The 14,858-nt window shown below is 40.3% G+C and overlaps 5 protein-coding genes across 5 annotated transcripts; 4 read left to right on the forward strand and 1 right to left on the reverse strand.

The window, feature by feature from the left end:
• Positions 1-332: 332 nt before the first annotated feature.
• LOC6559914 (kinesin-like protein subito) lies at positions 333-2,526 on the reverse strand. Its single transcript, XM_001987591.3, has 4 exons — positions 1,957-2,526; positions 818-1,835; positions 578-758; positions 333-512 (listed from the first exon to the last, which is right to left on the reverse strand). The coding sequence occupies exons 1-4, from the start codon at positions 2,465-2,467 to the stop codon at positions 405-407; spliced, it is 1,818 nt and encodes a 605-aa protein (XP_001987627.1). The 5' UTR covers positions 2,468-2,526; the 3' UTR covers positions 333-404.
• A 298-nt stretch (positions 2,527-2,824) lies between these two features.
• LOC6559633 (ribonuclease H2 subunit B) lies at positions 2,825-4,027 on the forward strand. Its single transcript, XM_001987592.2, has one exon. The coding sequence runs from the start codon at positions 2,894-2,896 to the stop codon at positions 3,926-3,928; it is 1,035 nt and encodes a 344-aa protein (XP_001987628.1). The 5' UTR covers positions 2,825-2,893; the 3' UTR covers positions 3,929-4,027.
• A 940-nt stretch (positions 4,028-4,967) lies between these two features.
• LOC6559634 (WD repeat-containing protein 5) lies at positions 4,968-6,096 on the forward strand. The gene has a single exon (XM_001987593.2). The coding sequence runs from the start codon at positions 5,007-5,009 to the stop codon at positions 6,081-6,083; it is 1,077 nt and encodes a 358-aa protein (XP_001987629.1). The 5' UTR covers positions 4,968-5,006; the 3' UTR covers positions 6,084-6,096.
• A 328-nt stretch (positions 6,097-6,424) lies between these two features.
• On the forward strand, positions 6,425-9,812 carry LOC6559635 (sodium-independent sulfate anion transporter). Its single transcript, XM_001987594.2, has 9 exons — positions 6,425-6,542; positions 7,283-7,582; positions 7,646-7,870; positions 8,092-8,207; positions 8,264-8,567; positions 8,627-8,929; positions 9,073-9,218; positions 9,278-9,448; positions 9,509-9,812. The coding sequence occupies exons 1-9, from the start codon at positions 6,521-6,523 to the stop codon at positions 9,734-9,736; spliced, it is 1,815 nt and encodes a 604-aa protein (XP_001987630.1). The 5' UTR covers positions 6,425-6,520; the 3' UTR covers positions 9,737-9,812.
• Positions 9,813-11,418: 1,606 nt separating this feature from the next.
• On the forward strand, positions 11,419-14,752 carry LOC6559636 (T-cell acute lymphocytic leukemia protein 1 homolog). The gene is made up of 3 exons (XM_001987595.2): positions 11,419-11,596; positions 11,660-12,015; positions 14,295-14,752. Exons 1-3 carry the CDS (start codon positions 11,521-11,523, stop codon positions 14,613-14,615), a joined length of 753 nt encoding a protein of 250 aa, XP_001987631.1. The 5' UTR covers positions 11,419-11,520; the 3' UTR covers positions 14,616-14,752.
• Positions 14,753-14,858: the final 106 nt, after the last annotated feature.

Here is a 14,858-nt window from a genome sequence, read left to right on the forward strand (position 1 = left end):
TGTTTTTTTTTAACTATAATTTTTTTGTGCAGTGGTTCACACGTTGAGCCTAAAAAAAAAAAATAACACACCACACAGAACCCTATACACACAGATAGTACAGGCATATACGTATATGTATATATATTTATATATACATATATCTATATATATGTAATTCCATTAAAAACAAAAACTCCTAATTATAAACATATTAAAAATAAAAAGGAAAATACCTACTTATTAAAAACCAAGACGATATATGAAATTAAATGATGAAAAAAAAATCAAGAATGAAAAAGTAATGCAGTAAAATATGAGAAATTTGAATAAAAATGCTTTTGCAAAAAGTGTTTAAAATTGAGACAAATGTTTAATATTTAATAATAAGACAATAACATTAGGACAACGTGAACGAACATTAATTAATCATCTTCGATTATCTCGATATCGCTATTGGGTGCTTTCAGCTCTTCGATTTCATCCTCCAAGTCCTCAATCTGCTCCTCATATTTACGCTTGAGCGATGCCAACTGCGGATAGATAATATGAATGGATAAATTATATTCGCAGGTTACACTAAAAAGATTAAACTAACCTTCGCCTCAAACTCGCGATTTAGCATTTGAATCTTTTTCTCGTGACGCTCATCGGATTTCTTCAAATTTGTTTCTATAGTCTCTTGGAACATGTCTGTGATCTCCTTGCGCAATCGCTCCTCCTGCAGTTGCATCTTCAGCACATGATCATACTTCAACTGATCGACCTCTGCACGCAGGCTTCAATTGGAAAAAGGAAATGAATACTTTTCAAATTGGCAATTGAAGAAAATACTCACCTAATATTCTGTGCTTCGAGTTCTTCAATGTATTCCTTATCTTGTGCCACCGAGGACTGTGTGTAGTCCACGAATGCCGAGTAGCGTGCATGGTGCTGCTTGACAAGCGGCTGCTTAAATAATATATTCTTCGCGATGGAGGCAAAGTTGAGCACATTCAGATTTTCCTCATAGTATTTATCCAGCGGCGTCACTGTCACAATCATCGCCAAGCGCTCCTTGCCCAGTAGCGCTGCTTGCAGCAGCATGGTGAGCTTTGAGTCTCGATAGGGTATCACATCGGCAGTGCCCTTCTTTTTTGTGGAGCTTGCCGCATCGAGGCAACGACCCAACACCATTAGGGAGGTGTTGATGCTCTGCGCCTCCCTCAAACGTGATCCAATCGTGCCCGTTTTATCCACACGCTCCGATCCGGCTAGATCACAAAATTTGTACGAGTTCTGTGTGGTGACGCCCGAGCGATGATATTTCAACACGTCCACAGTGAAGATGCAGTGGGATCGACTTGAGTTCGCATTGACAGCAGTTGATGCGTACGTCAGTCGTTGCTGTCCCAGTCGCAACAGTTTCAATGCCTCCTCGCTGCTCTTTACAAATATGCTGGTCAAACCCTTGATAAACACCTGACCCTTATTGCAAACGATCTTCAGGTTTTTCCGTGGCGGCACGCCCACAGTTGCCTGCCGTGGTGCCATGGTCAACAAATCATAGACGAGTTCATTGTATATCTCAACAAACGAGACCCATATCATGACGGACACACCATCCATGGGTTTCTCCATGAACTCATGATCACCGCTGATGACTTGCTGCAGGCGCTTGTGTTGACTGGTGATATCTGGACATAATGCCAGCATTTGGCGACGCATCTGCATCTCCTGAAGCATTACATCATCTTCCAGTATTAAAACGCGTGCATTAATCAGCTTCAACTTGGGAGTTGTATATACACTTCTATCGTACAGTGTGAAGATGTTTTCCAAGGCGCGTGGCACAACTCCAGCTCTCACGTTGTCACCTGGAATAACAGAAGCACTTTAAACTGACTTTCATACTGGCTTGATGATTAAAGAAGACTATTAGTAATCCTACCAACACCAATTCACTCATTATACATTTGATGTTTAATTTTTACTTACCCAGCAGCGTGTAGGTTTTGCCGGAACCTGAGGTGCCGTATGCCATTATTGTAACGCACTCCTCTTCCGTAATCCGTGGACCGACACACTTGTCGTACACATCCCGCTGACCCACTTGGCTGTCGAAGATGCTAGTAAAGCTGTAGTGCTTCTCCATGCGACTAACGTTGTTGGCGCTGTTCTCATTCGCGGCGCTGGTGATGAGCACATTGCCACAGTCAGAGATCACATATAGCTTGGATGGTATATCTACAGGTCGCAAACGTAGAAACACCTGTGGTCCTGTCTCCAGCTCACCGGGATCTATTGAACTGCCCTCCTCTTCCGTATTTTTCGTATAATCGGATTCCGTGTCTGAACTGTCGGTGGAGTTGTCGCTGGTTTCGGAGATTGCCTCGTCGAATAGCCGCAGTTGCTTTTCGGGACACGGTCGAAATCGACGATCAACGCTGGGATCTCTGGGCATCAGAAACGAGCGCATCTCGCGCTTTATTCCAAACTTTTTATCCATTTTAAGGCAATTTAAATATTCTTATCAAATTTGTTTGTCGCTTTTTGGCGGTTCAACTTAAAGACGCTTGATTTGCCCTGCGTTGCCAACTGTCGTAAAATTATACTGGCCCTGCTAACTGTTTTGAGAGCAACAATAAATCATATAATATTATTTAAATCCATCTAATGACAGTGTTTGCTAAGCATATTCTTTCATTTATTTCGCGAATGCAGACACATAACAACTTTGAAAAGAAGTAGTTATAGACTGGAAATAACAATCATATATTTTCAATATAACTATCGAATAGCGCTGCTATCAATTGTATTTCAGCGCTCTATATATCGAGTGCTTACACCAGGTGGCAACTCTTCCATCACGAGCGATCAAAACAATAAACAATCAATAAAAGGCGGGATTCCGTGTTCTCATAATTTTACAAATATGAGTAAAAAGTCAACGCGCTCTACGAAACTCAAGGCGGATCCCGATGCGGTGACACAGCAACAAGTAGCATGTGCAACTAAGAAAGTTTTCTACATATCAGAAAAGCTGCTGGATGCAAAAGATGCCAAAGACGACCAGCGACTGTGTTTGGAGCATTTCTATCATCCCGGCAAGGCGCGTCCGGCTTTGTTTGTAACATTGCGGGAGCATGCAATAATGGAGGTGCTGGAATATGCGGAGCCACGGCGCAGCTGGCTAATGAACAGTGAAGTGTGCTCTAATGGACGCACATACATGACGACACCGATTGATGCCACGCTGCTGGCACTGCATCATCTGCGCCGGCATTGTTCCCAGCGGGCCATGTCACTGGACAACATTAGCGTGGATGAGCCGGATGCGAGCACACATCGTTTGCTCACCAAATTCGTCAGGGCCGATGGGCTAAAGTGTGTGGCGGATGTGAAGAAGTCCGGCGACCTTATCTTCTACAAGTACAACTCGGACAGGGCGCTGGCTTGGCTCGCCCTGAAGACGCGACAAGTTGTGCTCGTGCTTAAGGCAAAACAGGTGCACTGCGGATTGGGTGCCAAGTCGGAAAATTATGTGCGCAGCGAGAAACTGGTGGAGGAGAATGATGTCAATGAAATGGATTATATGCGTATGGCCTGCGACTATGTTGGTCGCTATTTGGATGCTGATTTGCATGCTGAACTCACCCGCTATTTGCACATACCCAGCGAGATTCAGGCTCTGGTCGAGGAGAAAGCCAACACGCAGAAGCGTAAATCTCAGCAGGACGCTGCTGGTGCAAATAGCAAAAAAATTAAACTCGGCAATGGCAAAGAAGATGCGGCAAGTCAGCTACGAAAAAGCAGTCTGCTGGACAATGATGACATCAAAGAGGAGAGCAATAAGTCGCCCAGCACACCTGTGCCGCTCAAGGAGCGCAGCATGTCAGCTAAGGAGAAGGCGCTGGCCAAGGGTGCCAAGGGTAGCAAAAGCATTTCATCCTTTTTCAAAGTCAAATAGATTTAAGCATAAATTGGTATTCATATTAAGTTAACACTTAAACAATTCGCTGTTCAGTAACCGTTTTTATTAATATATAAACAACATGATTAAAGTTCAGTGACTTGTCTACTTATGTCGCATGGCGTACATCTTTCTCTCGGACGCATAACTTCTTTTCAATCCGGATTGTTTAATGTTTGGTTAACACGTCTGGCACACCGTCAATACAAGTTGCGTCAATATGATACTTTTACTGCTCCGAGTAACAATTAATTATAGATGTTTGTTTGCATTTCATTGTACTTATTTATTTTTATGGTTCATGTCTGGCACTTGCTATTGAACATAAAATGACTGGCGTAAAGATACCCTCTAACTGATTAGAACTGTGTTACCAGGTTTATTGGCGATTATCTAAAGTAACTAAAATTCTCATTGTTGGGATACGGAACTGGTTAGAAAACCAGTTAATTATTTTATTTGTAAATACAAATTTTATAAATTCAGACATTTTTAAGGAATACCTCTAAAACAACTCTAATTTCTGTGTGATTTAATTTGTATAACCAAATGTTATTAACACTATTATTTTGCGTGTATTTGAGAAAACCAAACTTTCAGTTTCAGAAATACTTATGATACTGACACATCGAACAAATGGATTCAAGTATCTCCGAAACTTTTGAAATTTAGTTTATCAATAAAGTAAAATAAAAGTCTTTAGTTGATATATGTATAGTTGATTTATTAACCTTGGATTAAGTGATGGAAACTAAATAAGTATGTAAATATTGTCGGTGTATTTAAATTCGATATGCAGCCTATCGGAAAAATGAATATGCTTGTACTGGCAATATATATGTATATATTAAGCATAAATACTTATCTACATTTATAGGGTGACCATAATTGGTGTGCATTAAAGTAAAACTGTTGACAGGACAGCAGTTGTCAAATAAGTCTGTGTTTCGATTTAGTGTTGCCCTGTGACATTGTCAGTTAGAAGACTGTTCTGATTATTTGGAAAAAAAGAAAGCCATTTTTATCCACCTTGTAAAATAATTTGACAAAAAACTTATATTAAACTTAAAGAACTATGTCAACAACGGATAAAGCAAATAAATCAGAGTTGGGCACCGCAGAGCCTGCTGAACTTGCAGCTGGCGCCAGCAATTTGGCGGAGCATCTCTTCAAGAAGCCTCTGCCCCGCATGGAATTCAACAAGAAGAACAAAGTGGGATTCACATCGCCTGGCTATGAGCTTAAGTACAAGCTTGAGGGTCACGTCAGTCACGTAACTGCAATCAGATTCTGCCCCAACGGTGATTGGCTGACCAGCACATCCGACGATCGCTCGCTCAAGATGTGGAGCATAGAGACGGGTCAGCTCTTTCAGACATTGGACACCGGGCATAAGTTGGGCGTCAATGATGTGACCTGGTCGCCGGATAGTAAATTCATGGCCAGCTGCAGCGATGATAAGACCATTAAGCTCTGGCATCCGCACAATGGCCACTGCTTTAGGACTCTGGTGGGTCACACGGACAATGTCTTCGCCTGCAGCATTCATCCGAGCTCGAGTCTGATAGCGTCCACCAGTTTCGACTGCACTGTCCAGCTGTGGGATGTCCGCAATGGTCGCTCACTGAAAGTGGTGCCCGCTCACAAGGATCCCATTACATCGGTGGACTTTAATCTGAATGGCAACCTCTTTGTCACTGGCAGCTATGATGGACTCGTGCGCATTTGGAGCACGATTAGCGGCAATGTGCAGCAGACGCTCATCGATGAGGACAATTCGCCGGTGGGCTCTGTAAAGTTTGCACCCAATGGCCGATATATACTCGCCGCCCACCTGAACAGTCGGATAAAGCTGTGGAACTTTCAAAAGCCGAAATGTGTGCGTATCTACGAAGGCCACATAAATGTCCGGTATTGCATCACAGCCCAATTCTCTGTGACAGCTGGCATGTGGATCGTGTCGGGCAGTGAGGATAACTGCCTCCACATATGGAGTCTACAGAGCAAGGAGCTTGTCCAGAAGCTGCCAGCGCACTCGCAGCAAATTGTTTGCATCGACTGCCATCCCACATTGAGTCTGATTGCAACGGGCTCGATGCAACACAGTGAAAATCTACGCGTATGGCAGAGCAGCGAACTTGTAATTGAATAAGCTAAAAAAAGAAGGAAACTAATAAAAAAATATCAATTAGTAATTTTTATTGGGTCTTAATTGCAAATGTTTACCAAGCATCTCTGTAATCGGAATTCTTATCGCTCTTGTTGTTGCAACACTTGTAAGATAACATGGTAATCAAACTCGCAAATTATTAATGGCCCACATACACTAACCCAAATAAGACACATACACTTTGTGATGGTGTGTGTGTGTGTGTGTGTGTGTAGTGTGTTGTGAGTGTGTTTTTGTTTGTTTGCTTGTGCAGCCAGTCCGGGCTTCGATGAAACCGCGAAGCGATTGGAGCGTCAGTCAGGTCCGGAGAGCCGCATTGAGCGAACGTTATTATAATTTAACGCGGAAATCGAACCCGATACAATTGCAGCTTTAACAAATACCAAAAGAAAAAAATACAACTTTGTGGTAGCAGCGTTATGAGAGCCGACGCCAACGAAGGTGAGTTGTTGCTATCCGTTTGCATGCATTTGGAGCTGGTGGATTTCCAATTTACATTTTCTGTTCTCCTGCCAGTTGGAAAGTTTTTCATATTCTGTTGAAAATGTAGAAACTTTTTGGAAGTTTTGTGGAATGCGACTGCATATTAAGCTCGCTTTCCATGCTTTTGCATATTTGTTGTGTTGTATTATTTAAAAGCCAGCGAAGCAGGGGATTTTTTTTATATTACTCGATTAAGTTAGAGCTTATAAACCGGAATTTTTCGGATTTGATTTACCGGTATATGGCTTGACTGATGCAATAACAATTCTAAAGTACTCCCTGGAAGAGTTAAGCTTAACAAATAGAAATGTAACATAATGAGAGAAAAAATATACAAAATGCATTAAAAAAGTGTTCAAGTAGAAAACAACCATTTAAAATAATCTTATTAACATTAATAATAAGCATAATTTAAAGATTAAATTAGATTTTTGAAGGTTTCTGCTGATACGAGCTAAGTGGACGTGTCTGATTCATGAAACAAATTGAAATAAAAACTTACTTATCTCTCTGGGTTATTATGGGTTATTATTATGTTTTCTGCGACTGATGTGCTGCTACCAAGCAACAACCTTCTCAACAATCGTTCAATTTATGATTTGATTTAAAAACACACAAGCCCATTTCTTATCAGTGTCATAAACATTTTGCTATAAATCTCATATGAATTTGCCATTTTATTTCTCACGCAATCGTAGAGAATCTCTACCGGGAGCAGTTGCCAAATGTAGGCACGCTTATCAGGGAAAGTGGACGCAAGATTTGCCGGCCGGCAACAATTACCAATAAATTTCCAATCCTACGTTGGCTGCCCCGCTATCGATCCACTTATGTGGTGCAAGATTTTATAGCCGGCTTCACAGTCGGATTGACCACAATACCGCAGGCCATTGCGTATGGAGTTGTGGCTGGACTGGAGCCACAATATGGCCTCTACTCGGCCTTTATGGGCTGCTTCACCTACATCGTATTTGGCTCCTGCAAGGATGTCACTATTGGTATGAAATTCTACATCGATATAGTCGATTTCTTTTAAAACTTATTTTCTTCTCTTTTCGCAGCCACAACTGCTATAATGGCGCTGATGGTTAATCAGTATGCAACTATTACGCCGGATTATGCGGTCTTTGTTTGCTTCCTGGCGGGCTGTATTATTCTTCTGCTGGGCCTCTTCAACATGGGCGTTTTGGTGCGATTCATATCGATTCCGGTCATAACTGGATTCACAATGGCAGCGGCTACCACCATTGGAAGTGCCCAGATCAACAATCTCGTTGGCCTCAAAGGTAAGTCTTTTTTTTCGTTTCTTGTGATTTATCATTATTTATTGTAGATTGTAAATCTTGATCACTGAGATTAAAATATCTACAGTCAATAATTTTTGGTATGAGATTAAGTTTGTATCCGTTTGAAAATAATAATTGATTTAAGTAATGATTTATGTTTAACTATTCTATTATTACATTTTAATATAAATGTTTACCTAAAATTTGAAATATATTCGCAGGTCCCTCGAATGATTTGTTGCCCTCATGGAAACACTTCTTTACACACATACCCTCGATCAGAGTCTGGGATGCCTTGCTGGGAGTCACCACTTTGGTGTTCCTGCTGCTCATGAAGGTAAGTCGTCCGCTTATGGTATCCACGTCAAAATTCAAGCAAATCTGTTTTTTCAGCAACTGACCAAGATCAAATGGGGCAACCGTTTGGTGTGGAAGTATCTATCGCTATCTCGTAATGCACTGGCCGTCATCTTTGGCACATTTCTGGCCTACATCCTCAGTCGAGATGGTAATCAGCCCTTCCGGGTGACGGGTAATATTACAGCAGGGGTGCCACCCTTTCGGTTGCCGCCCTTCAGCACCACAGTTGATGGGGAGTACGTGTCCTTTGGCGATATGATAAGCACTGTGGGTGCTTCACTGGCCTCCATTCCAATGATTGCCATACTGGAGATTGTGGCCATATCGAAGGCGTTCTGTAAGTAAACTCAATAGAATAAAAATAGAAAAGTCTAATAATCTAATATATCGACATAGCCAAGGGGAAAATAGTGGATGCTTCGCAGGAAATGATTGCTCTGGGCATGTGCAATATAATGGGCAGCTTTGTGCTTTCCATGCCGGTAACCGGTTCCTTTACACGCACAGCCGTCAACAATGCCAGTGGTGTGAGAACACCACTTGGTGGTGCCGTCACTGGCACCTTGGTGCTCATGGCCTTAGCCTTTCTCACCCAAACTTTTTACTATATACCCAAAACGACGCTAGCTGCGCTTATTATAGCAGCTATGATATCTCTCGTAGAGCTGGAGAGAATTGCGGAGATATGGAAATCAAAAAGTGAGTAAAGCGATTCTAGATAGTAGTATCTTTATCTACAAAAGTTTTAAAGACTATAAGATAACAACATAATCTTTATATCTTTTTAGTGTAAATTACACTATCTTTGCATATAAAAATCTTTGTATATAAATCTTTACTAGAACGCGATCTCTTTCCATTCGTGGTGACAATTCTGACCTGCTTGTTTTGGAGCTTGGAATATGGCATAGTCTGTGGCATTATCGCTAATCTCATCTATATACTATATAGTAGCGCTCGGCCACAGGTGTCCATAACGCTTGAAAAGGTACGCAAGTAACTGAAGCTTAAGTGCAATAAATAAATTGTATTTAACTATATCCGCAGATCAACGGTTTTGAGATTGCACTGATGGATGTCAAGCAGAAACTGGACTATGCCAGTGCTGAGTTTATTAAAGAGAAAGTTGTGGCATTCGTTAATCAGCAGGAAACCAAAATACGAGTGGTTGTAGTGAAGGGTCACGAAATAAATTCCATTGACTATACAGTTGCCATGGTAAGAAATCAGATGCTAATTTTCATTAAAATCGAATTAAAAATGTGCTACCTTCAATAGAACATAATATCACTGCAAGGTGATCTCAAGGCATTGAACTGTGACCTAATTTGTTGGAACTGGAATATTGGCTCAGCTGGTGTCGTCTGTCGCCTGAACAGTGATATGCGTTCCGTATTCAAGTTTGACCACGAACTGGATGAATTGGTCGCTTCACACTTTGATACCTCAAATTCGACGTCGACTGTTACGATTGAGTCCGCACAGAGCAATTCAAATGTGACCTAAATATGAAACAAGAAAATGTTCTTTAAGTTAACAGTATTTTATATTTTAATAACAATAAAAAACATTGTATTTAGAAGCACTAGTTTGACATCAGGTGTTCAAAATGGATACTTTTGGAAAGGGTACTCGCATTCACAAAAGGTTCAAGTTTGAGTTACGAGCTCAACTAATTCCAGACGAGGCGACAGAGTGTCTGGTGGGTTTTTCTCTCATATTGTATTTCGAATACTCGGGAGTACTCTGCTTCGAAGAACCTCACGCATTATGTCATAATAGTTGGGCAGTAAAATTAATTGAACTATTAACCACAACACACATTGAGGCAGACAGTCTTATGTGTGCTACGATCGCCTTTCTCCGAACAATTGAGATGAGTGTGGATTTAATTTATGGCTTTCTCCAGCCACTTGAATGGTTCTGCCTGCACTCTGAGCGAGACAGAGACAGAGACAGAATGAGAGTGAAGGATAGTAAAAAGGAATATCTACCTTTTGTCAGTTGGGTTAAAAATATTCATCTTCTTGGAAGAGTACATCGGGGTTTGTACTTTGGAGGTATCCAATTCATGGTAGCCCAACTTTTCAGTGTCTTAAATCGTTTTTAAAAAAAGTTTTATACCTATCTGCACAAAATTCAAATGGGGCTTGGCTAGCCATTTCTACTTCGAAATTTTGCTTTCTATTCATGACCTCCAAGCTGACCTTGTCCCATTTGTCAGTTTGTAGTTTGCACCAGCTGTACACACTCTCCACTTAGCTCCACAGTCTGACATCATACCATCTCTGAAACTAATCCATACTTCCGCTTTGGTTCCTGCCACTGGAACTGTTAGTACTTCAGTTTCCAAAACGACTCCTTCAAAGTCCAAACCATTGCCTAGAATTGGTATGCATGAATGTTTATTGAAGTGTTTTAATTAGAATAACAATTTTACTTTTTAATTACGAAAATTCATAATTTATTTTTAAAGCTTCATTATTATTATTAATTCCAATTTATAATCGTATTATCAATCATTTTTTTGAAAACGCACTTGATAAATGTGTGTTGAATATACATTTGTACTATTCATATGATAATAGTCTAAAAAACATTCCCTTCAATTTTCAAATGGAAGACAATGATATCAATTTGGGTATTTGGTGAATGGCGCGTGCGCTGTCAAGGTCGGGATGCGGATCAGATGCCGCAGTGATTACGTTGGCTTAGGCAAATATATTAAATTTAAGACCAGGTGGCTCCAGCTGCATATAGCACGCTTCGGATCCTTGAGACGTAACGTTAGGATCTCATGCAGCAAATATCAATATATATATTCTCGATAAACACAAATTGATTCATTTTGGTAAACGTAAACAGCGGGATGACGCAGCAGCATCAACAGAAACCAGCTGGACCAATCTCGTGGCAGGCTGGGCACAGAGAAAATAGCAGATCACACCATGTGTTCGCTGCTTCCACCAATTGTAGCGCCCAGAAGGCACTATTACGGAGCAGGGGCACGCCTACAAGTGCCAAAAATAGGCAACATTGCGAGAGCAGAAGACAACAAGAGACAGACAGAGAGAGAGGGAGACTGAGTGCGAGTGGAATGTGTGTAAAAAGGAAGATTTTCCGAGCAGAACAATCAGATGAGTTTTAAATGTGCGGCAACACGGTCATAGACGACTTATTCTGAACGATCTTAAATAATACGAATAATTTAGCAAAAAAGGCCTTTGTAGAGAATTCTCTCTAGAAAACTACCGGTGAAAGTGCTCTAAAAAATTCGAAAAGATTATCTAATGCGACGCAAAAAGCGCGCCTCCAGCCCCCTGGATCTCTATGATGATGACTTCGATGACGATGCCAGTTCACATAGTAAGCATATGGAATTATACTATAATCAAATATATATTTATGACTTTATGCAAATGTCAAAAGGTTCCCAGCCGCCGGTGCAAAGGAATGCGGCCAATGCCCGAGAGCGTATGAGGATGAGGGTCTTGTCCAGCGCCTATGGACGTTTGAAAACCAAATTGCCCAACATTCCGCCGGACACAAAGCTGTCCAAGTTGGATACATTGCGTCTGGCAACGCTTTATATTAAGCAGCTAATTAATGCTGTGGAGACGAGCAGTGCCAGTGGCACTTCTACTACAAATACCCATCCTAATCTCAATTCTCCTGCTGATATGACAGATGCGCTGGATACGCGACATTCAGGGACAGATTACGGGACTGCCGTCGGCGGTATTGCATCGCCTTTTAATTTTCACAATTCTGGACATCCCGGCATGGTAAGTCTCAAAGTGGCAAGGCAAATTTGCCAGCTCGCTTATGCTGCGTATAAGTGATGTCAGTGGCACCACTTAACGTTGCATTCAACACTGAATGAATGGTATATATGTATATATATATATACATATTTATATGTATATCGTACATATATAGATACATGGATGCGCCGCACTTCCAGCTGGACGACGTCAATCTGTGACAGATGTCAGTTCAGTTATGATAGGCTGCGTTGATAGGCTCAAACTCAGACAGATTTTTTTGTTAAGCGACAGCGACAGACAGCATTTAACCCAATTACAGTATCATTAAATAAAGAAAAGTTTTAACAACAAATGCACCAGAGTAGGAACTATTCCCCTTCTATGCATATCTCTTTTACAACAAGTTTGGGTATGCCTCTAAGTTATTTTCTACACAAAGCTAGACAAAGTTCAAATTTTAAATAAAGATCAAAATGAGATATAATGTCTTATTTTAAGGTGTTTGATAGAGATGTTTGATTAATACAATGTTCTTGTGTTCGTTTTAGACATTGATATACAGACAAGCATTTAGCACAAAATCCTGTGAAATGATTTATTGAAATCATTAAAATAAAAATGTATTATAGCATTTTCAAAAGACAGTTTTGAAGGTATTTGATAAATAGAATGTTGTGGTATTCGTTTTTTTTTTTATTCATATATAGAGTCAGTTACTTATCTTATCTAGTTATTTATTATGAAAATAGGGCTCTAAAAACCTCAAAAAAGAAATGCTTTAAAGAATTCGCTTAGAAATTTGTATTTTCGTCAAATTTTTCACAAATTGGAATTATTTCAAATATTTGAAGATTTCAACTAAAAATTAGTGAAATAATTGTTTGTCTGACCTAATGTTAGGAACTTCAAATCAAAAATCATATACATGTTATATGTTGGGCAACATCTGCTCAAGGGCTGCTATAGCTTCTATACCTTCTATGTAGGTGTAGGTGTATGCTAGGGCCCCCCAATAGTGGGTACAAAAACAAAAATCACATTTTGTGATTTCAGTTTGTGTCTGGCTTTCCTGTAATCAGATACTTTTGTGAATTTCAAAAATACAAAATATGAGTGACAGACTCACACGGAGACATCGACGTTCCACGGTGACGAGGTGCGGGGCAACAACATTGGTTATTCTTCTTCGCCAGTATTTCTTGTTATTTTTAAAGATGCACGACTTTGAAGCGACCAAAGAAACAAAATGACATGCAAGGAAAAACTGTCGTTTTGTGACTCTGCGCTAGATAACACATAATATGTAATTAAAACAAGTGAGAATGCTCGTTAGTGTTCGACTTGAAGATATCCCGCACGCAGATCTGAAATACTTCAAATCATTTAAAGTTTGGATATATGCACAATTTACCGATTTCCCTATCTTCTCATATGCATCTATGATATCCATAGAATAACCCACATATATTAACAAAAAAGACAGATCCGAATTCAAACAATTTGTTTATTCAATCGCTGAAGCGGAATGCGTGAAAATTTTCAGCAAATATTGTGCTTGAACGGCGTCTTGTGTCCATATGGTGGCAGTGTTTTGTTTGCGTTTGTCAGGATCGTACTGATCGTACCCCCGTACCCGTACCCATACCCGTACCGACAATACCTACACCCTAATTTATCCCACTCGCACGCGCCGCCTTGAATTGAGGGCTGGGTGTGGGAACTGCGAGAGTGAGAGAGAGAGAGAGAGAGAGAAAGGGAGAGATCGCAATCCCTTACCCATTGGCTGCCCAGGCTGACGACGATGAGTGTGTGTTGTGTCTTGTCTTTGGCCTGTTTATGTTTTTATAGATACGTTAATGACGCTGTTATTGTTCAACTATGAAAACATTTCCCAAAGAGCCACTAAAAACAATCAAAATTGTATAAACAAACAATGGCGCTGTCGCTGTCGTTGTCGGCTTGTCGTCATATTGTTCCATTTATAGTTGTGCGGTTTCCCCTAATAGAGTACTTAGCTGCCTAAATTACTTTACAATCCTTTATCGATATGATATGATATGCAACCGTTTAGACACATTTTCCAGTATCAAGAGGAGGATAAGTTATTTCTTTATCGTTTTGTGTCCAAATTTTAAAGTGATTATTTTTTTTAATCTTCTTTTTAAAATTGAATGATTTCTATAGAGTAATTTCATTGGATTGTGCAAAATTATTTGTGCAAAAATATTGATTGAATATATACAAAATTAGTTAAATTATTCTGTACAGTACTAATTGCCAATAAATTATTTTTTTAGAGTTGGCCCTTTGAGTTTCATCAACATATGCAACACGGCCACAGTCGCAACAGCAACTCCAGCCACACATTCAGCTCTGCGCGCATGGATTGGCAAAGTTCTCAAGCGCAATCCTACCCAAAGACGCCACGTCACGAACCACACATGGCTACCGAGGTCAATTATACACAGCTGCAGGATGCACACTGGTATCCCAATGATATGGGACTGCAGTTGGAGCAAACACGCAACGCTAATGGCTGTTGTGCCTATGAGTCGGCTGGCGTTGGACAGCATCAGAGGGGCATAGCGATATCCAGCAGTCAGACGCATCGTCTTTAGTGCGATCTTTGGTGCTTAATTACATATATCAGCTTTTACTCTAATGAAAATTGTATTAAAATCGTGATTGTATTCTATGTTATGTAATGTACTAAGCCAAAGATTAATAATATGTTTAACTCTTACATGATTAGTTAATAAAGTAAATAAATTAAAGCAAAAACCAACATAAGAGAATTTCATGTTTAAATTACGCGCCTAGCTGAACGAACGTCTGGCAACTTTGTATTTCGTATGCTGCAG

Source organism: Drosophila grimshawi, unplaced genomic scaffold (assembly GCF_018153295.1).
Source record: "Drosophila grimshawi isolate 15287-2541.00 unplaced genomic scaffold, ASM1815329v1 contig_1369, whole genome shotgun sequence".
Classification (NCBI taxonomy): domain Eukaryota; kingdom Metazoa; phylum Arthropoda; class Insecta; order Diptera; family Drosophilidae; genus Drosophila; species Drosophila grimshawi.